At 37.8% G+C, this 24,700-nt stretch overlaps 1 protein-coding gene across 1 annotated transcript in view; it reads right to left on the reverse strand.

Annotated features, from left to right (window-relative positions):
• GPR158 (G protein-coupled receptor 158) overlaps positions 1-24,700 on the reverse strand; it is a 203,446-nt gene that overhangs the window by 10,437 nt on the left and 168,309 nt on the right. Inside the window, exon 7 of the mRNA XM_085318308.1 lies at positions 10,393-10,631. Within this exon, the coding sequence (XP_085174434.1) occupies positions 10,393-10,631 (239 nt within the window). The remainder of the gene's footprint in view (positions 1-10,392; positions 10,632-24,700) is intronic.

Genomic DNA, 24,700 nt, shown 5'->3' on the forward strand with positions numbered 1-24,700 from the left:
AACCCATAGGAGTGGTGAGCAAATCATTATCTGTTTAGTTTAGATAAGGACACAAAAGTTTGTAAGCCCCCTATTAGCAACAGACTGAAATAAAATATTTGCTCTGGATATCTCAGGAGAACAGGCTCTCTGGTCTTCTTTTACAGTCCGTAACTGTTGTAGAAATACATTGCCATTATATTTTGAAGCTTCTAATTTTACTACRGGTCTCAGCTAAAATCATTAAGAACCAAGCTTTGATAAAATGATTTCAGTTATGAAGTTTTCTTTGTGCTCTGACAAAAGTTCATTTTGAATTTTGAACAACACTTTGGACATTCCTTATTGTATCAAAAGTAGAATGCCTAGCCCTAAACCCATTATTTTTACTATAACATATCCAGCACAAACCCAGTAGTTTAGCTAGCTACAGAAACACATTTGTAAAGGTACAACTCCCACACGCTGCTATTTTTTAKGTCCTTCCTCACTAAAGTTCCAGCAATAATAAACTTTTAGACTAAGTGATAGCTTGATTTGTGACCTCACTGAGAGTCAATATGAAAAAAACATAGTATAAATCTTCTGAGATTGTGTCCCAGCTTGGTTTTGAGCTTGTTTTTTACAAAAGCACGTATGTGGGTATATCTTTCACAGACTCCCTATACTGCTTGAGCAAACTGGGCACCACTTTCATTTTATTACTGCATAATTAGCTATGCTATCAGTAAAGTCTATTACTTTAGCTTTTTAAAAAAAACCTACATAGGAAGGAGCTGCCAAGTCACCTTCCTCCTGAAGTCTTCTCTGAGCAACGGAATACACATTTTGCTCCAGTGAAGTATGATTAAAGACACCTTCGCAAATTAYGGTGGTTGGGTTTTCTCTCTTTAAGCACACTTGTCTTGCATATGCAAAATCACAGCACTTAAAGGTATTGCTTTTCAAAGCTCTGAAATCCATTGCTCTAATTGCTCTGTAYTGATTTAGAAGAAATTGGAAAGGAGAAAATATAGTCACAAAATGAGGTTGCTACTACCACACCAGTGGATTTTATTGTCCTGTGCTCTATGGAAACCTGGGTTATCAGCACAGCTCAGCAGGGATTCCCTAGAACAYGCTGCTCATCCTATTTCCTCTTATTTTGCCTTTCACCTAAGTCCCCCACAGTAGAAAAGGATACTAGCAACGGAGTTGAGTAAGGTGATATTAAGAGCTAATTGTCTAAGTAGCTAATTGCCAAATAACAGGCACAGTGCACAAAACTGCCTGTGGTCTACTTTTCTTTCTCCACCATAACTGAGTGAGAAGCATCCAAAGTCTTTTATTGATAGAAGTTTTAAGWTAGAAGTGCTGAGAAAGGTTATGTTGAGAGTTTGAGAAAGTTAGGCTTTAAAGGCATGAAAATATATGAAGTATAAAACTCCACGTTTTGAAGGTCTCTCTGCTTAAAGAAGGTCTCCTGACTTAAAGTGGGCCAAGTTTTGCTTATTTTCACCAGAAAAAAAATCTGCTGTAACTTTGAAGTTATACAAGAATGAAACCTTTTGTATTCAGATTGAATACAACCTTTGAAGGTATCTCAGAATGCAACCAAAAGTGAAAAAGACACATTTACAAGAATAAAGACCAGTTTCAGTGAGCTGGCCTAAGTAAGAATGAAGGTAGCATTTGACCTACAGACCAGGTTAATTCCAAAAATTTCACAGTTTTCAGTTTCACGAGCATAGTTACAAGGAGTTCCTAAGACAACAAGAGTGAACTTCAAAGTATTGATATACTGGAGCATAACACTAGTTTGCATTTTTTAATACACAACCCTTTTATAAAAGCTTTACATTTAGAGCAGAGGTGGCATCTCTRTCTACAGATAATAATTAGTGCGATGTCTTGTACAAATAGGAAATAGTTTTCAAAACAAATGGTAAAATAAAAGGGTCCCTATAGTTGCTAAGCCCAGCATTACAATAATTCCAGTAGCAATAATAAACAAAGCATACTGTTTGAAAACCAATTTATTATCTAAAGCACTAATTACACAACTTAAATGTATCATATGGAAGTTGTGCTTGAGGAGGAAAATCAAGTTCATACAGTTAATTTCAGACTTGCAGTGTAATTTGTAATCACAACCTGCAGATGTTAACAATTTCACTGTATTATTTTTCTGTGTCCTTTTTCCTTTCCTGATACAAAATAAGGTGACATATTTATGTATTTATTATACTGTTGAAAAACGCAGACATAACTAACTAAAACGAATAAATAAAAAATTGAATAAAAATAAGCCATTTGGCCATCAWGGAGCATATTTCTTTAATATAATACATCTCTGGGGTCTTACTAGTCCTGTTCACTGTACGCTCTAATGACTGTCTTGCATCAAACAATCTTTAATGATTAAAATTTGTGAGATCTGATATGAAATTTATTCTTGGCTTGCTAAAGAATTCTTCACTACAAGCCTKGTGTAGACGAGTGATTTCTTGAAAACTAAAGGACTATCTTAGTATACCRCAAACCTGTCAAGAGCAAACTCAAATCCCAAAATATATGATCTCTCTCCTTCAAATATGATTTTATCATAAGGCTTGAAAATTATCTCCTTTTAATTTTAAGCACAAGAGAGAACCTGCATGTTCTCTTCCTTTTCTGAAAAATGGGGAAAACTACTAAAAGAAAGAGCTGTCAATAGACAGCTGGAAAGAAATATGAGGTCAAAAAATCAGGCATAAAAAGCTCCTAAAAAATTTGCAGTAGCTATTTTATAACTGACCAAAACAGAAATTCAGATTTCAGGTGCAAATCTGGGACAGGTAAGAGCATAAGCAAATTAAAAAGYGTTTGAAAGGCATAAGTGGGTATAGATATAAATGGAAGATAAGAGATAAAAACGTAATATATAACCTTCAATGCACTGGACGAAACTCATGCCCAGTGCAACTGGCCTGTTGCACAGAGGTGCATTATTTCTGCTAACCTGGGATTTGTATGCGCCTCTGCACATTTTGACAATGAAGGACAGCGATATGTTCACAGTACGTGATATWTATTTGTTCTGTAAGGAAGGACAGACTCATGGTTGGTTTTATTTATTTAATCAAATTGATCTTTCTGAAGATCTGGGAATTCTTTCATATTTAAAGCCAGTACAAGGCACAGGTTTACCAGGGATATTCTCAGTGACATCCTTCAGCGTCCAAGACACCCAGTGCTGCCTGTCCAGACCCCTGGCAGCAGTAAATTCTGGCTCGGTTCTACTTGCCTGTTCATTATCTGCCCTATGCATTTCTATACCTTTTTTGATCGAACAGAAGTGCACATGAGCCCCTGTGCAAATGGAAAAGTCACTGCTCAAGCCAAGCTTCAGAGAGGGGATCACAGAGCATGTTTTCCTTGCAATCTGGGTACTCATCTAGAAATTTTTGCTGTGATTTGCAGCAGAACGAAGCACACAGGGCTGTATTTATAGCCAGTGGGAACACATATAACGTTATATATAGATTTGACTAAGCTCTGTAACTGAGCCAAAAGCATTGCAAAATGGGTATTCTGATTAAATGGACCATATAACCCTAATCTTATTGTGCCTCAGCCCCAGCTGTGTAAAATGAGGATAATGCCACTTTGTCACTGCAGGATGACACTGGAAGTAAATTCACTTTTATTTGTGAACTGCTTAAATTCTAAACTGTGAGCTTCCTATCCTCCTTGGTCTGGAGGAGAAAGTGAGTTATTTTAGACTGTCATTTCTTATTCTCCACCCTCCTATCCTGCCAGAAATGTCTTTCTCTCATGCTTTTTCAGGCAAGCCTCTAGATAGGGATGGCTGCGGCTACAGCTGCTGAAAGGAGCTCCCATGAGCCATGATCCCTACTCACATCGCAGTCCCTTGTCCAAATGCCACCTCCAAGCAGAAGACAGCCCTGCAGGTTTAAAGCCAATTTTTATGACTATGTATAATGTCCTTTATATGACCTTGCCCATTTTCTTAGAAAACACTAGAAGAAGAATAGGCTTCTGCTTTCCAGAGATAGTGAAATACTTTGTGTGCTGACATTGCTTTCACTACATTTTCACAAGAAGGGAGAGCCATTTTTAACTATGATTTAGAATAAGCTCACTTAGAATTCTGAAATTTGCACTGTTTRCAAAACAAAGAGTATTATTTCAACAGTTATTGTCATTTTTTTCATCAGATACTGAACACAATTACAGATTATAGCTCTAATTAAGTAGCCAGGCTACAACTCATCCACTTCTCCCTTACATTTTTTTTCATCAGACTACTGCCTATATTTTAAATTCCCTTTATTGAAATGAACTGCTCTTTGGATCTGGAAGCATGGCTGTTCCATCTATTTATTCACTCGAATTGATTTYTGGAGCTCAGAGAACACCATTTTAAAATAGAAAAAAAATCATGTCCTAGATTGCTTTTCTATTGCCAACCAATACAGACTCTTTCTGCCTCACTGCGTTCAGTCTCCCACCTGGAGAGCTGCACCATGCCATAGTAGAAGCTTTTTTCTTAGGCTGAAAAGGATTTTCATAAATTTCAAGAAACCACGATTACATGTCTAAATCTTTAGTTCGGAGTTATTCTTAAGAAATTTTAAATTACCAGAGGTTTATCTGTCCCTCTTATCATCTTATCTCTTATCAACAACAACATTATCTCAGCAACATTTTAATTACTCAGGCATAGCAATAGAGTTCATGGTACACTGCATGAAATAACAACTAATGGAGCTAAATTCTGACATACTTCTTTACCAAGATTTACACTGTTTGTGGCTGTACAACTCTGAAAGAAGAGCAGGGGCCTCTGGGCTGCTGCAGGGCACAGTATGCTCTGTCTCCTGAGCAGCCCCGAGGCTACCTTGTGAATCTGGTCAGATTAATGCCAGGGACACACGAACCCTTGCAGTCTCTGCACCCCTGGGCTCAAGGGTGACTTACAGATGTCTTTTAGCGGGCAATGAAGATATATTCACCAATTTGAATGTGAGTAACATGCCCCTTGCACAGGAGTCTCCCTGCATGAAACGGATGCCCAAGCTCAAGTTCCTGGAATTCCTCTCATTTTTGTACTCTCCTTCTTTCTTAGCCCTTACACAGCACAGTAAATGCCTAGTAAAAGACGATGTAAACAAATGTCAGTATCAAAATTAGTTGAAGGACYGGAAAGACTTGGAGCAGTACAAGAAGTGGATTCCAGAAGGGAATTCTGAAGACCTTCCCAGGCAGCCCAGCCCAGCAGTCCTGCAAAGACAAATGGAAACTAGGGCAGCTTCCAACCTCCACCAAAGCCAGCTACTCCTGGGGGTTGCATGGGGGGGATGTAGTTTTATTACAGGTAATGCTTCATAGAAATGGTGCCTAAACAAAGGCTATGGGATTTCACCTGGGATGTTGCAAGTGTCAAGAAGGAGCAACATTGCTACAGGGAATAATGTAACCCAAAAGGATCGAATAAAGGAGGGTTGTAACTAACTACAATTATGATGTATAAAGATTTGGGACCACCAAAATCACACATACACGATGGTATCCATCATTCAAGAATCTCCCTTTCTCAGAATGTATATAGATAGTCAACTCATTAAGAAAACTCTGCTTTGACCCCAGAATATTCGTTCAGCTATTACACACATATATATATATTTACATATATATATGAATATTCCATATATTTATGTGTATACATATTCTGTGTGTGTGACAAATAACATTATTAACATAATATGACTCCATTTTTATTGTTGAGGATTTCATCATTTGTTAAATTATGAGTACAAGTAAAACAAGACACTGAAATACGGATTTTTGAAACCTGCTTATTTTTTTCTTAAGGACGTGAGCATTTTCCTAAGTATGTTCTTATCTTAACGTAACAGTTTACAGATCTAAAGAGGTAGCTAATGACTTCAAGAGCTAAACATCTAAAATTTCTAATTTGAATATGTATTTGAGTCATTTTGCTTTTTCAGTGTGTCCAGCGAATTGCTTTATTTAGTGGCTATATGAATGCTCCAAAACCATTATCTGTTGTATCTGAGGGTGGGAGAAGAACTTAAGGCTGCCTGATACTTTCCATTATATGATCTTGTTTTCAGTTAAGGCTTAATCATTTTGGTAAAATTTTCTATACTAGGTTTTTTTCCTTGGGGTGCTCTTTATTTTCAGCTAGTARAGTTCTGCTGTTTTGGAGAAAAGGAGACAGAAACTTATGACTGCCCACTGTAAAAAAATATGTTTTTCTGAGAAGTTCCCTTCTCCACCATCCTTGAGCACGTTCTATTTTAAATTAGATGGGGAGAAACAGTTCTGAGATGAGTGAATTGTCCCACTTTGTTTAGTCTCTTCTCACAGAGGAGACGTTCTGTACCACTCATCACCTTCCTCGCTCGTCCATAAACCATCTCCAGATTTACTGTATCTTTTAGATATGTACCTAAGCCATCATTGTTGATGTGGGCCATGAAAGAGGTGTATGTGGGGGAACGGAGTGGGTTATAAGGCAAAAAGGGGCAATCTTGAAGTGAAAGCGGTTGAATGCTGCTCTGTAAAAATAAGATTCTTTTCCTATTTCTACTGCAAACATTTTTATATAATCCTGGTCACACTGGTTAGATCAAGCTTTTCACAAGTGATCACTATTTTTACATAGTACATTTCTGAGTATCTAATGTGAGAACTGAAGCCAGAATCTGTTTAAGTGCTGAATGTTAACAAGTACATCCTGATTATGCTTTCAACACAGAAGAGGCTATAAACATTTCTAAATACTCTGAAAAATCAGTTCCTGTATGTCTCAAGAAAGGCAACCAAAATGGATAGCTACTGTTGAAAATTTTGGCTTTAATCTTTGTACATCAGTGCTAGGGAGAACCCAGCTTAAAAATGCCCATGTAGAAATTAGCAATTCTTTATTCATTGCAGGCTCTGAAMAACATACCCCAAATATGGCACAGGGCCATTCATCAAATGTGGATAATAAAAAATAATCACTCATTTGCTGAATGTAGAAAATTTAATAAAGGGCCTTTTAGGACTGTAGTACAATGCCCTAACTCAAACTATACAGACATTCTTAATTGTCAATCTATCAGAGCTTGTTTTGGCAACTCATATAATCTTTAGATGCAAAGATTATATAGCTTAAATATTAACAAATGAACAGTGGGAGAGAGTTCTTTCGGGAACACAGACTGAAACACTTACTTTGTTCCTTTTTCTGGCTGAGGGCATTCAATAATCACGAYATAGCTTTTGTTTGAAATTCTCTTGGTAACAGGACCAAAAATATGAACTACCAATTAGTGTGCCTTCACAGCAGCTCGGGCCAGCTGCGCTGGAGTAGTACAGCTCATGCCAGCTGGGAATCAAGCAGGTGCTGGGGAAAAACACCTAGCTACCTAGRTATGTTTAGTTCACTTCGGGTTTAAATAGAACACTGAAAAACACACACAGTGCACATGTGGGAATTATTAACAACTACAGTACAAATGCTATTCCCATTGGATGCAACCTTGGCCTGTCTGAAGTCAGAAATATCCACCCACTTTAAAACAGCCAACATTTCACCCATGTTTTTTATTTGTGTTTTTACATGCATGTGCCTGTCCTTCTTTCCTGCCACGGGTTTTGCTCATTAAACTTATTACTCTGCTTTGTTTTCCCAGTTTTTGGGAAGTTCTTTTAAATCCTGTGGTGATACATGTTTCATTTATAGGATTTTCCCCTCAGGATGAACAATAAAAGTTTGATTCGTAATACTGTGAATCCTTAGGTACCATACACTTTTTTATTTTATTTTATTTTTTTTTTTTTTTAATCAGAAATCTGGCTGTGGCAAGTATAAAAGTCTTTGTGGAAGGGCTTTTTCAAGCCCTCAGGTCTTTCTCTAAAGTCTCAGGTTGTCATAGCCTGTCAATGTGACGGATGCCACAACCTTGAAAGCGACACTGAAATGAACATGAAGGAGATAAAGAATCCAGGCAAGTGACAAATAAGCTACCTACAACTATCCATACTCAAGGAAAATGCATATGAAAATGCATATGMTCTTACATAAGGTTACACAGAAAACGTGAGATTTACTGAATGCTGATTTTTCTCATCACCATATCAAAGAATACAGAGGGAATATCAGAAATGGAGACAACTTTAATGTCTAAGTCCCTGCTAGAGTATCCTCTTAAACTTAATGGAAATGTAAATACAAAACATTCACTTTAATAAAAGTCTCTTGAGACAGAGCCTAAATAACATGATTAGTATGGAAAATGCTTCATAAATCCTAACTCCAATAATCTCTGTTAGCATAAAGGCTTCATCTCTTTACGGCTTTCTAACAGTCTTGTTAATTCTCACTTCACTAATCTGTGACCTTGAAAATTCCCTGTGCACATTTCAGTAAAACCTTGACAGCAGAGTGAAATAGCGAGGTATTCTAGCATCAGGCTCCATTTGACATATTATATTAAAAAATATTCACTAGTGCTATATAAAAAGATGTGCCCAACTGTAACTGAACTAAATAAGATACCTTTTATAAATCAACATCCTGCATTTTTATTTTAGTATTTTAAATCAAATAACATAATCTATCTATTAACTGATTAATAATACAGATTCTTTTGCAAGGATGCTCCCAGTCAATGATAGGAATAAATGCAGAAGCTTTATGTGTATTTCTTCCGACACACCTCTGAGATGAAGTATCCGATTTTGGAAGTAGATCCAACCAGTTTTAAGCTTTTGGGGCTGCTAGTAACAATAAAAATCTTACAGTAGATATACATGCATACACACAAACTCTCTCACACACAACATTTTAGTGTGTGAGAGTTTGTGCAGCAAGCAACTTAAATCATTTCCTCATTGAAAGGGGACTACTGATCATATTTAGATATTAAAATCTGAGTTGTTGATCAGTTTGCTACTATAGCTAKAAGACCAAGAGAATAAAAATATTTGTTTGTCATTATGCAACAACCACCTGTATAAAAATTTTAATAATACTACACTGTTGTACAGGCTATGAAAAGCAATAGAATTTTCAGGCAAACAGATCAGTGCAGACGACATCAACAAGTGTTCCGCATTTAATTCCTTTTTGTTATTAATCTTTACGACTTCTTTAGGGATAACCAAGTCCATTACTGCAAAACATACTTATATCTTACCAGTATCTCCCCTCCACTCCCCTGCACAAGGGCCCAGGTCCAGGCACATTTCTAAATGTACTCATTTATACTCCTCTCTGTGTACTTTGCCAGCTAGAGCATTGACAAATTCGGTACTAGTGTGCCCAACCACCTCAGAGATCAGAGCACAGGGACAAGAGAAGGAACAGAGTAGCTTAGAGCCATCTCTTTCCCGTGGCAGGAAAGTCCTTGGTAAAAGTAAAAACTTGTTTATGCTTTAAAAATGTTGCATGATACCATACATACACAGGCCTTCTGTATATCACTCTTGGAGAAAACACTGCTAAAATCTACAGGCTGCTCCTATCCATCTTGTCTTCACTCTCAGGTGGAAGAGCCACGACTGCCTCTCCCTAATCCTCAGCAGCAGAGCTCTGTCGATGGGAGGTTGATGGGGAAGTAGGGAAAGTGCAGAAAGGTAAGTATTTATTTCAGGCTTTGAAACACTGATGTATTTGAGATGTTCCTGGAACCAGACTGAGGGGCACATTTCTGCTGTGCTAGAAACAGCAGGTCTAGCTGAGGGAGCACTGAAGCAGCCCAGACATCAGCAGGGCACATGGTACAGGTATAACTGAACTCTGGCATGGGCAATACACCATTTGTTACAAAGGAACAAAAAATGTGCTATTTTTCCTCTTCAAAGAGAGAGAATTCTGCAGGCTGTCATTTTTTAGCTCCTGTCTATCCTAAGCATTGAGAGCGCATATAGCAAATACACGAAGCTGGAAAGTTTGATGTGCATGTCATATTCCCCTTACTTGCATACTAATTTCTCCACAGTTAGGAAAGTGGTCTTGCAAGTTCTTTTTCTTCCCACATCAGAGAGATCTATCCAGTTCTGTGGTGCAGAAGCAAAAGGCCCTTATTCTAGCCACAGGTTCTCACTTTAATAGTGTAGATGCTAGATACCTTCTGCCTTCAAAGATCATACTTCTTGAGCACCAGTAATACTGTTGTTACAATCAAAGTTACAAACCTTTGAAAGTCATAAAATTTTCAAAATACTTTGATCATGTTTTAATTCATATCCCATTTAAAAATATGTATACCAATACTTCATTCCTCTAGATGCTTTTCAAGTGATGTTATGCAGACTGACAAAACTAAGATATTTTAAAAGAAGAAAAAGAAAGAAAGTAAAAAGCAGCTAAGCTTTATTTTAACAATTAAAGGATAAACTAGAAAATGAACATACCAATGGCCATCATGTAATCCCAGCGGTCTATGAGGCACATATTGAAGATCAGGTGGTCAGATGTTTGCCCTTGGCCAATGAGTGGAATGTTTCTCTTCAAATTTTGGGTTATTGCAGAAGTCCAGCCGACGAGAAACCAAAAGACTATCAGGAGAATTACAGCCAGCATCCTCATCACTCGTCCACCTGTCATATATGGAATACGCTGAGCGGTTCGGGACAGGAATACCTTCAAAACCCTGGAAAATTCAGACAGTGTAGAATTAAAAAGAGCAGTAACTATGTCACAGGAATTAGATTTTCATTTTATTTCAYTATCAGATTATTAAAAAACCCTTATCAACATTCTTTTCTGAATGTATGTACAAGAAAGTATGTACAAGAGTGACATTTGAAATATTATTACTTTCACATTCATTGTATTTAAATGTAACTGATAGCTGCCCAGAGATTGCTACACAGCAAGAAAATATTAGCTATATTTATGTTAGAGACACACATTCACATGCTGTTTTGTCAGGCTATTTTGTACCTTCAAGCTCCCAGTGAAAGATATCTATCTTTGGAAAAGGGAAGGTTATTTTCATAAATCAGCAACCATGTGTCTGAGATTTCATTTCCTTTTGATGCTGTCTGTCTACTCATCCCCAGCCATAACATTTCCAGAGAAGAAAAAGAGCAYTTTTTTGATATTCTTCCTATTGAGTGTGACACTTCTGAGACAACACTCTACTCCTTGTAGAAATAACTGCAGAGGGCATTTTGCTAATAAACTGGCTCCTAACACATTTAGAGGCAACCATATGCTTTTCTCGTTGAGGGACGCCTATCATATGTAGCAGGGACAGAACTATCCTAAGAAAAGCTGCATCATATATCAGGCACATCCATCATGTAACAAGTACTGAACACATAACATTCAACTTAATACTTGTGCTTGCTCTAAGGATACCTTTATTCCCACTGTTCATAGAATGTCACCTGCACTCTTTTCTACCCATCACCATCTGCTACAGCAAATAAGGGTCCTGCTGGGAGCATAACAGCAACCAAAATTCGGGAAAGTCACCTTGGAAGGAGGGAACAGTTTGACTCTTCATGTAGCACAGAGTATTTCTTTTTGATGCTGACAGCACAAGATGATCTGATCTGCCAGTAGGATCTAATCCTCTCCTGGTGTTTTCCTGTAGGAAAAAGAGCCCATGGGGGCTATTCCAGCCATTACATTGTCACAGTGGCTGTGGATTTAGTCAAGCAACWGGAGGAAAATTTCTTCCTCCCCTCCCCACTCAGTGAGTTTTCCTTAACGCTGCTAACCTGCTAAGGTTGGTCAGGGAGGAAAGGTTATTGCAGGAGTTTTCATGTACCCAGATCTTTAGAAGTGGAAGGATTRAAGTTTAAAGGCTGTTTTAGAGATTTGGGTAAGAAGGCTTTCAAAATGAAGAAGTGAAACAGATTCAATGATTTTGTCCTYGCAAATCAGTTCCTGATTCTTGAGCGTGGCATTTCCAGTGAATATTCTTGACATCCATGAATGGACAGATTATTGCTGAGGTTGAGTTAACTTCAATATTTTAAGTTGAATTTTTAAATATCCTTGTCAGCTCCCAAAGATTTTCAGCGTATGAAACACCTAAGCTATGTATGTCCCAAGTCATACCATGGCCAGGCCTGCATTTTCAACAATAAAAAATAAAATCACACTCCAGATTAATATGAATGTTCTTATTTGTCTAAGAATAGGCAGAAGTAACTGGCACTGCCTCTCAAAAAATAATAGATCAGTGAGTGTCTGTTAAGGCAGAAGCACAAAAGCTTTTCTACATCCATAAATATGAATCACCGAATCGCCATTGGAATACAAACACAACCTTCACAGTGTGCATTAGGTGAAGTCAGAGATCTGAGTAYGTTCAACACTATTCAGCTGTTTCCCTCCCAACTGTTACTCCACAGGGAGTCACAGTTTTTGATCTTTCCATGTTTGATAGATGTTCTGCTCTTCCTTTACAGATGCTAAGTATTTTATGTTTGAAGCAGATTCCCCAAGACTTCAGGAAGCATGGACAGAGTATGCAGAAGTGAGTCAGATAATTTCCCTCTCTGTTTATCACTCACAGTACTATTGTTCCAGGACAGTACCCATAAATCCTCATTTTTAGAAAAGGATTGTTGGAACGCTAAAATTCAATCTCAGCAAAGGCTTTCTTCCTCCATGTTGTGAATGCTGATCAATACTGAACTTCTTTGAAGGGAAGGAAAAGAAATCCTTTTCATACTTGACTAGAAAACAATCTTTTCACAGCTACAGTTTGCCCTTTGAGAAAAATCTCATTGCACATGTTTATGAAGCTTTAAGAGTAAGAGAAATCATATAAGCCATCTGAGAATTACTGTCAGCTTTTCGTTATATTTTGGCTCTCTAAAGTCAATTCCTGGTGATTCTACTGAAAGCCAATATGCGAACTTTTTCTGGACATAATAAGCCTAGATCCATTACATTTTTTTCCAGTACTAGATCATTGACTGCTGACTGTGAAATAGCTTTTTTAAGGGAGTGTGGTGGGCTGTTTTTACATTATTGATGTAAGTAGGGTGAAAAAAGCAACGTTTTGCAGTACAGCAATCAACCCCCATCCAATTTAGATCAAACCACACTTCAATTTTCTCATCTTTTTTTCACAAAATACATGTCTACCACCAACAACAATACTATTCTCTTGAAAATGAAGCTTGTATGTAACCAAACCTGCACCTTTTTTTTTTTATTTTATTTTTCTGAGCAGCTATATAGAATGTTAGGTTAAATTTGCAGTGTTTAAAATCTTTTAGGTTGAAGCATAAAGGTACTCAATAAGAATATGAGGTACAGAGTTGAAATTCCCTTATCTTCCTATACGGAGCTGAGTCCAAATCTGCATTGCTCATCACCTCCAGGTGCTGGGGGAGATGTGCTCATTTACCTCTGATTTACTTTGTATTATTGAACATGCAGTAAAGCACAGAGAGGTGCCCAGGAGTTTCCCCTCCAAAGAGCACACCCACCCACCAGTCCAGAGTGTCGTTCTCCTTCTYTTACTTCTGACTCTTCTGCTATCTAAGTTTATCATACTAGTTGCACTGCTGCAATATAAAGGCATGAGATCAAATTGCCTTAGAGAATGTGCAGTCTAATGACTCTTCATGAAGATAACTGTGAGTTCCTGGTTCAAATCCCTGCCCTGCATGCTGTGCAGACAATACTCAGTCCCCTTTTATGCATTATTCTATATCTAGAGATTGGATTGAAATAGCTAATGAGCAAATGACAGAGACATCTCACTGGGAGGTAAGAGATGGAACATGTGGGCTATATCCATATTAATAAATTAAATATACCCAGTGTGGTCCCCACTGCTGAAGACAACTGGCACAGAACAGCCTGCATCAATACAATAAGCCTCCAGTGCGAGGTGGCTGTATGCAAACTGCCTGCTCCAAAGGTCTGTGTCGGATCCTGAACCATGCTGGCAAACTGTTTAAGAGTGTTCAGGTTAGTCTGAGGCAAAGGGAGCCCAAGGACCATGAGAACAATTTAACAGGACGGAAGATGGAGTTCTAGTGCCCAGGAACGTTCTCTGACACTACTTAATTTATGAAAATAGATGTAGCCTTGCATTCCAGTTCCTCAACAAATTAATATTTATTTATGAGTATAAAGTAAAGCAATTCCACCAAAAAGACTCCTCCCCCTGTCCTGTCTACCCCTCAGAATGCCTGCAACTGAGGTGGTTAGGACACTGAGAGGTATGAGCTCTGATCTAAGGCAGAAAAGAAAACTTAACCATCCTCCTCCTCCCCTTTCAGCTCCTCTTCCAGCTAAAACCATTCAGCACATGCAATCTACTTTTCTGTGCTCTTCTTGGATAATCAAGCCATCCTTTYCAGAGAAATGTGATCAGCTCTGTTTACAGGCGGATCAGACAGAACACAGAGCTGTGCTACACCTGCTTTGCTGGAAGACATTAATGGATGCCTTTAAGSAAATTCTTTACCTGTGGACAGCTACAGACGGCATTAAAGCAGATATGTAATAGCCATCCTTTTTACAGAGTAAACAGAAGACACAATTCAGCCTGAATGAACTGCTTGGAGACCACTGCAGATAACTTCCAAGTCAGCCAGCAGCTCTGCCAAGAGTGGGGATAATTAAGCTATACGGTCTTAAGGGGAGGTTCTTGGGCCTGGATCCACCCAAATGGACGAGAGGGTGGATCGGCTGCAAGCATTATGAGAGTCGAGCACTGAGGGAGCAGACAGGAAGAGAACTAATGTTGCAAGGGGATCTGAAGCAGAGGAACAGAGAATACCAGTTCACACGACTGCCTGGAATCACCAGTTTGGAAACTGTGCAAGCAAAGCACATGGTTGCTACCCCAAAAAGTAYACTCTGGGATTTAGTGTGTAATCTTTGCAAATAAGTAAGATCGTACTAAACCTCCACCTTGTATCAATAATCTGTCCTAAGATCAGACATAACATAGCAAAGCCCATTTATTAGCCTCACTATTTATTTTATATTTATTAATAGCCCCACTATTAGCTGACTGCTTAAACAGCAAAAGCAACAGGTGAAGGGTCCTCCTTTGGCAGCAATGACCTGGTATGGCTTGTTTACCTTTTATTCCTAGTATCTATCATTTTATGGCTCTACTGAGTCATCCAGTCAAACTGTTCTGTTCCAGACTGATGATTTTTATTGTGATAKGAAAACTATATTGTGAAGATAAGAAAGAGGTCAAGCTCTTACACAGTGCATTGCCTTCCTAAGGTGGGGGGGGATTAAGTCTATCTGCTTTTTCTAGAGTAACAGTGAATGTGGTATCAGGTATCTAGAGCTTGTAAACAGATGAATAGGTACTTACACACGGGTACCCCATCATGTCAATACAAAGGAAAGCCTATGCTTCACACTTGATCCATCCACACACAAAAAAATAGTTAAGTGACTTTTTTTTTCCAGAGAGAGAAAGATCACTGAAGAAATAGTGTCAACACTTAAGCCCCAAGACTGAACTCACAATTCATGTTTAGATGCACCCATATCACACAGTTACTGGCTCTTGGCTAGAAAAGGATAAATCTCAAATGAGAGAAGTAAACAGCTTTCTAAACCACATCTTAGCTGAAAATCTCCAAACTAGTCTTTGTCTACTTCCTAATGAAAACATGATGATCTTTTGCTTTACTTACTTTGATCATTTTGAATCTGAGCAAAYCTAGAGCAAGAGCTATGCCATGTCAACAGGATTCAGAGGATGAGACCTGCATCATATGCATCATGTTCTGTCCAATCAAAATGTATAACAGATAGATAAAGAAGTTCTGGCAATCATCTGAGTGTACGAATATTTCTGAGAATCCCCAAGTCTAGCCGTCAAACTTGGCCACATATCACTGATAGCCATCAAAACAGGTCATCTCCTTCTGACCACACTTGCTATAAGTGAAAGTACAGATGATGAGGAGCTAGTTTCACTTCCGGAAATAATTCTGTAATAATAAATACTATATCAAGAAGGCCACTGCCACAAAAGGCAAGACATTCTTTGAAGAACTGGCTAACAGAATYACACTGGATTTTGTCATCAGCAACAGAGCACAAGCTAACTAAATTCTGGTCTGCTCAATGAGACAATAATGGTATCATGAGCTTGCTAGATAGATACAGGTAAGCCCTAAATATCCACTGTATTGGAAACACTGGGAAATTGTGCTGCAAGACTGAGTCATCTGTACTGGAAATGTGCCTGGCTCCAAATCCTCACGTTGGGGTTTGTGGTTAAAAACAGGCAATATTCATATTTGAGGATATCCTGATGATACATTAACAAATTATTGATCAAAGAGCCTTGTGTACTGAATGATCAGGGGACCAGTGGTGTTCTTTTTGCTTAACAAATTATATTTACTTCTGAAAATGTGTTTCTGAAAGTACACTGTTTCCAGGATGCATTCCCCAGAGTTTTAAAGTGATTTCCTACTACAACAAACTAATATAATACAAACTTGTCAGATGGATGGATAAAATAAGGAAGCTGTGAAGGGGAGTTAGAAAATGTTTTTATATCACTGCCTGGTAAAAAMTAGCATTAGTAAGCACAGACATGGGTCATGACTTAATGCTAACCTATGCATTAATCTGTGGTGAGTTCTTCACTAAACTGTCTGGTAGTTTCCCAGATTAGCTTTAATGCTGCATGTAACACTATAGTAGCACTGTTCTTTTGAAAATAGTTATAGTTACAGAGCCTGGAGGAAGACTGAACTAAATGTTTTTACGTGCCAGTTAAACATTATAAAAGTCTCTTCTCTGACGACAGTCCCACTTATGGATCAATACATAGGAGGTAAAATATGCTGCTATAATTTCAAAGTGCTGGAGCAGATTGAGAAAGGTAAGAAATTACGTGATGCAATTCACATGCAGATTCAAGAGAAGGCTCAGCACAGTAGGAGGCAAAAGAAGACCAGTGTTTCCCATTGCAATCAGAATCACTCACTGACTCCCAATGGAGTAGGACTGGGCTCTCAGTAAAATATATTTTTAATAACATGGCAAGAGTGTATAAAATATGACTTGCTTTGATATAAATGTATTGATTTGAAGTAGCTTTTGTCTGTAGGTACACCTGTTTCTGAGCAGAGTGATTTGTTATGTTTTTAAATATAACTTAGATTATAATATTTTTTCATGCAGGACGTAAGCTTTATTTTCATCTTTTACCTGCAAGTCTAAATGCCAGTATCACTCCCACCTGAGGAAAGCTCAATTTCCTGGTGGAACACAGCTGAAAATGATTTCTCTGTCTGCAACTGWTTCCAAGGATTGTAGCTGGAGTCCTCTGACAGCTCAGCTGAGTTTTGCTCTTCCCCTGTGCTCCTCACTTCCCAGCTCACTGCAATGCTGCATGCTTCTGTTCTGGTTGGCTGCCAGCTCCCATTCCAGCAGAGGCTGAAACTCCACATATATGTTGCTTTTTGAAGCACTTTTGTTTGCATCACCATATCATTCAGGTAGGTCTCATCATAAATGGCTATTCTTTAATTGGATTTGTCTATCTTGGATATGTGCAAATGGATGTACTGAATACTGGGGAACTGAGAGGTAAGAAGGCTCAACAAGATTCCTGCCACGTCACRTAACCAGGTTTTAGTGATGCAGACCAAGTCTCCTTATTTGTGAAATCTTTATCTGCTTTGTGCTAATTATCTCTCCTAATAAACTACTTACTGCACTAATACCCCCTTGAATCCTGCTGAGATTAGCAGAACTACACAGTGAAGCATCTGACCCTCAGCTGTCAAAGTCTCTGATCACTCAGCACTCTTGCTGAACACACCATGACTACGTAAATCACTAAATAAARAGCCCATCAATTTGTTCCCAAAAAGTAAGCAGTGGCAAGTCTCCTGTTTGTRAACTATTCACCTTTAAGGTTACATTGCACAGTTACTTTGGTAGCACCAAAATCAAGAGCTGATAACAACAAAATCCTTTGTGAGATTCATAAAATTCTGAAAATCAGTTGATGCTGGGATAGGCATGATGCCATCTGTTTCTGAATCTGCTATTCAATRGTTAAAATAATCATTTAAATAATTTCCTCACAATAGATATGTTTAAATAATTACATCCTTCACTTACTAAAAATGAGGTCAAGTCTTCAGATATTTTTTCCATAAGCAAACCAATCCTGTAGAGCTTTTTTCTTCATTCAAATTTGAGATTATTTTGTGGCAGAAACTTTAATTCATAGACAGTTAAGACTCCTGCTGCTAGCATTTAGTCTGAAGATATAAATCCTTCAGGCTACACAAGCTTTGGCTTAAGCTAATTATTTGCTTCTTAAAAATCATCAGGTGATTATTATCTTCTTGTAGATCTAAAGCCATTCAGTTCTTTACCACTGTCAAAGGCTTTCAGAATAGGCTGAGAGGCAAAAGACCTCAAGGTCRCTATTTATCAGGAAGCTTACCCTGTGAAAATAGGTTCAAGTAATGCCTCCTGCTAATCCTTTCCTACAACAGGTCAAGAACATTTTCAAAACTTTCTTTACAAAATTTGCTTCACACAAGGCTGATGGAGTTGAACTTAAAATGCCAACTACAAACCTTCCTGACCTGGGCTCGCAATGCATATTTTAACGAAGTCTGATGAGTAAAACCAATGGGGATGATGCAAATTCCTTTTCATTTTAGTGCTACTTGCTATGAACATTCTCTCCTGCTGAAAATGTTTACAGACAATTTCAAAAGCATTTTAAATGTCAGAGGCATTTTCTACTGATCAACAATAAGGTAATTTGCCAAAATCTTACGCTAAAGCATGTGTTTTTAGTATAGTTACACTGCAGATAGCAAAATTCTTGCCCTGGATAAAGCCCTAATCTAGGACAAAGTAGATTTGACGGTGACTACATGGCTTGATCCTGAAAGATTTTCTTTCCTTTCTGCTCCTTCTTACTTTGCTGGTAGCTCTGCACTTCTGAGCAGAGAATGGTAAGCCCAACTAAAAAGAAGACAGTACTTTTCCAGCATTTTTTTTTGCAGCCACAAAAACAAAATACTTTCTTCCTTCTAAGCTAAGGACAGTAGATATTCTGAACCATTCACATGATATGAAAAGCTACTGCTTTAAGAAAACAATAAATATTAATTTAAGTATTAATATGACTGTAAAAATATCAATCAATAGCAATTGCGCTGTTTTTCCACTGATACAAATTTATTAAGATTAATTATAAAAGTAAAGCACTATACATAAACAAYGCAAGGTTTTTCTCTGGATCAAAAAGCAGTGGCTTGTACACAACTGAAAATTTAGTGATTTAGTATCAATTACAATTCACTCTGCTACCAGATTTTTACTGTGAACTATACATTAATACTTATTTACTGATCACTATACTCTGCTTTTTGACAAATGTACTAAATGGTATTTAAGAACTGAATAAAAACAAYATATCCACAATTGTACAAATACTTATTTTAAAATGGATACTCCAGCATTTTTCTCCTGGTATCCGGTATCCCATCACACATGTGGCTAACATGACATTCTAGCTTTTAGTTCACCTGTGCTACACAGTGGTTTAAATAAGACAAAAAAAGATTTCATCAAAAAGCTCTCATTAATTTTCTGACTTTCTAATTAAACAGCAAGTTTCTATACTGAAGCACCATAAAATCGAATTTCCTTTTATGTGATCCCCTTTGGCTTATTAGCTACTTTAATTAATCAAAAACTATTAATAGTGCTCTTACTGCAATAGACGGAATTTTCTGAATTACTGAATTATGAGTTACTGAATTTTCTAGTGCAGGWTCACAGAATCTATAGCTTGAAGGCCACATATAGCTGTCTGCCTCATTTCACATAGACTGTGGCTAACATCAATGAGAATGCACTAATTTGCAGACCAATACAGATATTTGAACAGTCTTGCAGACCCAGCAAGAAGAAAGTTTCCTATCCCTGTTCTGAAGGAATGAACTTAAAAGATCTAAACACAAAGTTTGTGTTTGTCATCAGATAAGCATCAGTGGCCAAATGACTACTCTGAAACCTGTACTTGCAGAAGGAAATTAAATGCTGGGTAAAGTTTATTTCTCCTTAAAATCAAATTGTTTTCTCTTTAAACAGCTTCTCATGCTGATGAGGTTTTCTTGAGGAGCTTCAAGCTGAATGTGACACCTGGCACTAGCTTTAGTTGTAAGTTCCTAAATATACAGTCTTTTAAGAAAYGATGAAGTCAGCAGACTTCTCTGAGAGGAGAAGTGAGATAGTCCTTTCTGTTAACGAACTGCTGAGCAAGCTCAGGAAGAAAAGACCTGTGAGACYGCAGTGGGTGTCAGTGGGAGAGCTGGAACAGTTCTAGGAACCTGAAAATGAAATTCTCAAGAACCAGAGAGTTTTTGAGTACTTTGGAGATTTTGATGCAACTCTAAATTGGATAAAACCAAGGACCTGCCATGTCAGGGCACAGTACACTGGTAAAGAATTCTTGGTGGAAACACTTCTATTTCTGCTCTAGTTTACCTAGCTGTCTTGAGCTTTTTTCATTAAAAAAGTCAATCACTTTAATGTTCAAATAGAACCCTCATTTCCTAAGTTTACACCTTTGTGTTTTTTGGAGGAGATTTTAGCGTAGGAGCAGGTTTATGTGCTACAGTCAAGGCTGCAACTGACTTGAGAGTCTACTGGTACTGTCAGAGGAGATTCAAGAGAAATATTCATCAAAATAAACTGATTCTCTGAGATAAAAAACAGGTAATAGCAAATCCAAGATCAAGTTTACTTTGCTTGCATTTGGCATTAACACATTTATTTTAAAATGTGCTGCCTTGGGGAAATACCAGTGAAAAGAGAGAGATCAGGAAAAGTACTGTGTCTGTACAGTGCTCACTAAAGCACTACGCACAAAAGCATTTGGCTCTGAAGTATCTCCTCTGGCCAATTTACTTGCAAGTGTTTCTTTCCTTTTCTGCAGTGAAATGATRTTATTAGATGCTACTTTAAAATAGAATACATTATTAAAGGTGTAAGTAGCAAACATCAGCAACTAGAAGGACAAGAACTTCTCCCATCTTTACAAGCTATAAGACATCACCATTTTAAGGCTCTCCTGTTTCTAACACATCTTTTAGAACCTAGKTTTYTCCTTTCACTTTCCTTCTGTCAAACTATTTYAGGGCTAGAAATTTCTGTGAACTAGTTGAGAGAGGTTCATACAGTTGCTTCCATATCAGATGACCAGGAGCACATGCCACACTATATAGCACCTTCACGTATCCAAATAAAACCATACAAATGTTCATAAGGTTTTTTTCACATGTCAAACTCACCAGCTTATCATTTCATTACTAATCATATGCAGACAGTATTTTGGGAATCTTGTTTTTGTAAGAAAAGAAGTTACCATATTCATGGGTTCCTTTCTGCCCTTTCTCCAGTCTGTCGAGGTCCCTCTGAATGGCAGCACAACCCTCTGGCGTGTCAGCCACTCCTCCCAGTTTTGTATCATCAGTAAGCTTGCTGAGGTTGCTCTCTGCCCCATCATCCAAGTAATTAAYGAAGATGTTGGACCCACTAGTGATCCATGCAGTAAACTGCTAGTTACTGGCCTCCAGCTAGACTTCATGCCACTGATCACAACCCTCTGRGCTCTGCCGTTCATCTGGTTTTCAGCCCACCTCACTGACCGTTTTCCTATCTTGTACTTTATCATCTTTCCTGTGAGAATGTTACGAGACAGTACTGAAAGCTTTAAAGTCAAGACAGACAATATCCGTCCACCTTTYTCCTGTCATCTACCTAACCAGTCATTCCACCATAAAAGGCTATCAGGTTGGTTAAGCATGATTTCCCGTTTGTGAATCTATGCTGACTACTCCCAATCACCTTCTTGTCCTTCAGTCCTTGTCACCTTCTGTTCTACATCCAAATATATAAATACCTGAAAGGGGGAAATAAAGAAGACGGGGCCAAACTCTTCTCAGTAGAGCACAGTGGGCAAAACTTTGCAATGGACAAAAACTGAAATGCAGGAAATTCTATTTAAACGTAGGAACAAACTTTTTAACATGCAGATAGTCAAACGCTGGGAGGCTGTGRAGTCTCAATCTTTGGCCAAAACTCAACTGGACATGGTCCTAGACAACCTGGTGTAGCTGACCCTGACTGTCTAGAGTGGTTGGACCAAATGATCTTCAGAGCTGTCCTCCAGCCCTAACTATTTTGTAATCCTGTGATATTTGTGTAGTCAGTATACAGATATATAGCTAGATGGAGGAAACTCAGCAGCCACTAATATTTTCTTAGTAAGCTTGGTCAACAAGCTTTTTATTCAGGCCTTAAATCTTAAGATTTAATAGGCCTTAGCATGTTGTGTTAGAATACTGTTCTATGAAATTCTTTCATGCTTTGACTCAATGTTCAACGAAGACAAGTTCTTGGAGATCCATTAAAGAACACCTTTTCACTTTTATTTTCAATATTTATTACTGGACAACACTATCGTCCATTCTAATGAAGATGGTAATTCAATATTCCCATTTGTCTGCGAAGTTATATATATCAATGCAAATACAACTTTAACAACAAATAAACTGATCATTTTGTTAATTTTTCATTTTACAATAAAACATTCACATTAAAATGTCAACTGCAAGAAACACTAAGTCTCATCCTCAGTGACTCATCTTAGGTGCACAGGAAGAGGAAGCATCACCTGACAAGCTGAATTCTGAAAAGTGTTGCCTGATGTGTTCACTGTAAGATAATAAAAAAATGAAAGACGCAGAAATGATCACAAACTACTGTAACCCAACACGTACAGGGAGAYGACCTGAAGGCTGATTCTCCTGCATTTTGCAGCACAGCAATCTATTTTGTTCATGCTYATTAACTTAACCAGCCAGGTGACTTCCCCGGCGCTATGGAAATGAACCAGCAGTGACAGTGAAGGTTTGGGTCAGCAATTGCTTTCAGATACTCTTCCTATTAYTGGCTTACTTTAGATGAAAATATTTTTCCTAAAATTTCTCTCTGCTGTTGCTTTCCTTGTGAAATGTGAGACACAGCCCCTCTGAGTAAGAAGTCATTTATACAGGTGCTGAAATAATATGAATTTTGGAGTTTCGGAGTGCATTTTTAGGCGTACAGCTTTGTGAATTTTAGCTGGCACCCCTATAATGCTGAAAGCAAGCAAAGAACTAAAACTCTCAAGGTATGTCACTGTAGTGAGATTACAATTTGTCTCATATTCAGATGGTAATGAACTTGGAAAAAATATAAAAAAGTTATTGAAGAGCTCCAATATTGCACATATCGGTGAAAAGCCTTCTGACAGTACCAGCTGTGGATCACTAACATTGGGGGATATACTATAAATGTGGAGTTCTCTGGATCTAAATATTGGTAAGTCTATCTTCTTCTCAATATAAAATCAAAGGCTTAACATGCATGTGCCTCAAGATAGCTGTGATACATGATTTTACATAATGTCAGAGACATTTTAGATTACGGTCAAYGGATTAGTTGTCAGGGATTCTAAGCTGATCTAGAAAAATACAGGTATCACTGGAAAAATATGGATACGTCTATTCAAAGATAAGCTGAATTAAAATTATTATGCCATTCTAAAGGAGTATTGTCCAAAGACACAGGAGAGTTAATTAAAAAAAAAGAGAATTTTCAGGAAGAAGGAAGAAGGTTTTCTTGCTAAGAATAGATAAAGCACACTCAGATTCTCATCTGAAATCAAATGTAAAGTAAAATCCTTGCAGACCAAGGTAATTGGACCTTATACAGCAGTGAGACCCTACCAACAACACAGTAGACTGAACAACATGAGAGAAAAATACAATATAGTGGAAGCTCAGAAAAAATTGTCAGGATAAAGTACTCAGAAATAGTCCCAGCTCCATTCTGAGCCTGCATACACATCCGTAAGRTTTTGTTARCTGCAATTTTTTTAAATAGAAATATTCTAATCAGAGAGACATCAAATAATGCTAAGAAAYGCAGTGGCAATGACCTTGTTTCACAACCAAATAATCCAAAGAAACCAKCAGGAAAAAAATGGGGAAACGGGTAAGAGGCTTGTTAATAGTTGGACATTGATCCAAATTCAGACTTGGTGACATCCATGGAACAAGAGCTAATCACACAAGAAACAGATTTGGACTCCTGAATATAGCAAATGGATTCAATGGTGCTTCATGTAGCATGAAGAACSTAATAAAACAAATCAGTACAGTGTAACTGAATAGAGAGATAAAAGGGATCAGAAAAATCTATGTTRGGGGTTGGTTTATTCTGTTTTTACTTAAAATAGTCTTGGGATGTATTATTTAGTTTCAGTATTCTAGCTGACAAGTCTTGCAAATGGCATTGCTGATTCTGATTTTGCATGGTAATGCAGATGCATGATTACAGACCCGAGGCTTTCCAGGACAGGGCATGGTGCCAGTTCTTCATACATCTGCCTCTGCTAGAGCTGCATCCAAGCTGCAGCAAACTAGAAAATAGCTCAGTTTACATCCTCAATGCCTTCTAAGAAGCAAGCTACAAAATCTCAATCCTAACTTTGGTTTTCAGTATTCTTCAGGTCACTCAATTATGCTATTCAAAAGAGTTTTATATTCATTGCAAAGGCTGGAAAGCCCACACAGAAAATGCTTTTGGGATTTGGAAGAAATATTAGTGTTTGGGTTTGTAAAATGAATTTACTGCTACCAGTGGCTTTAACATAATTCCTATACT

The sequence above is a fragment of the Rhea americana genome, unplaced genomic scaffold (genome assembly GCF_003343005.1).
Source record: "Rhea americana isolate MKP2758 unplaced genomic scaffold, rheAme1 scaffold_53, whole genome shotgun sequence".
In the NCBI taxonomy this organism is placed as follows: Eukaryota; Metazoa; Chordata; class Aves; order Rheiformes; family Rheidae; genus Rhea; species Rhea americana.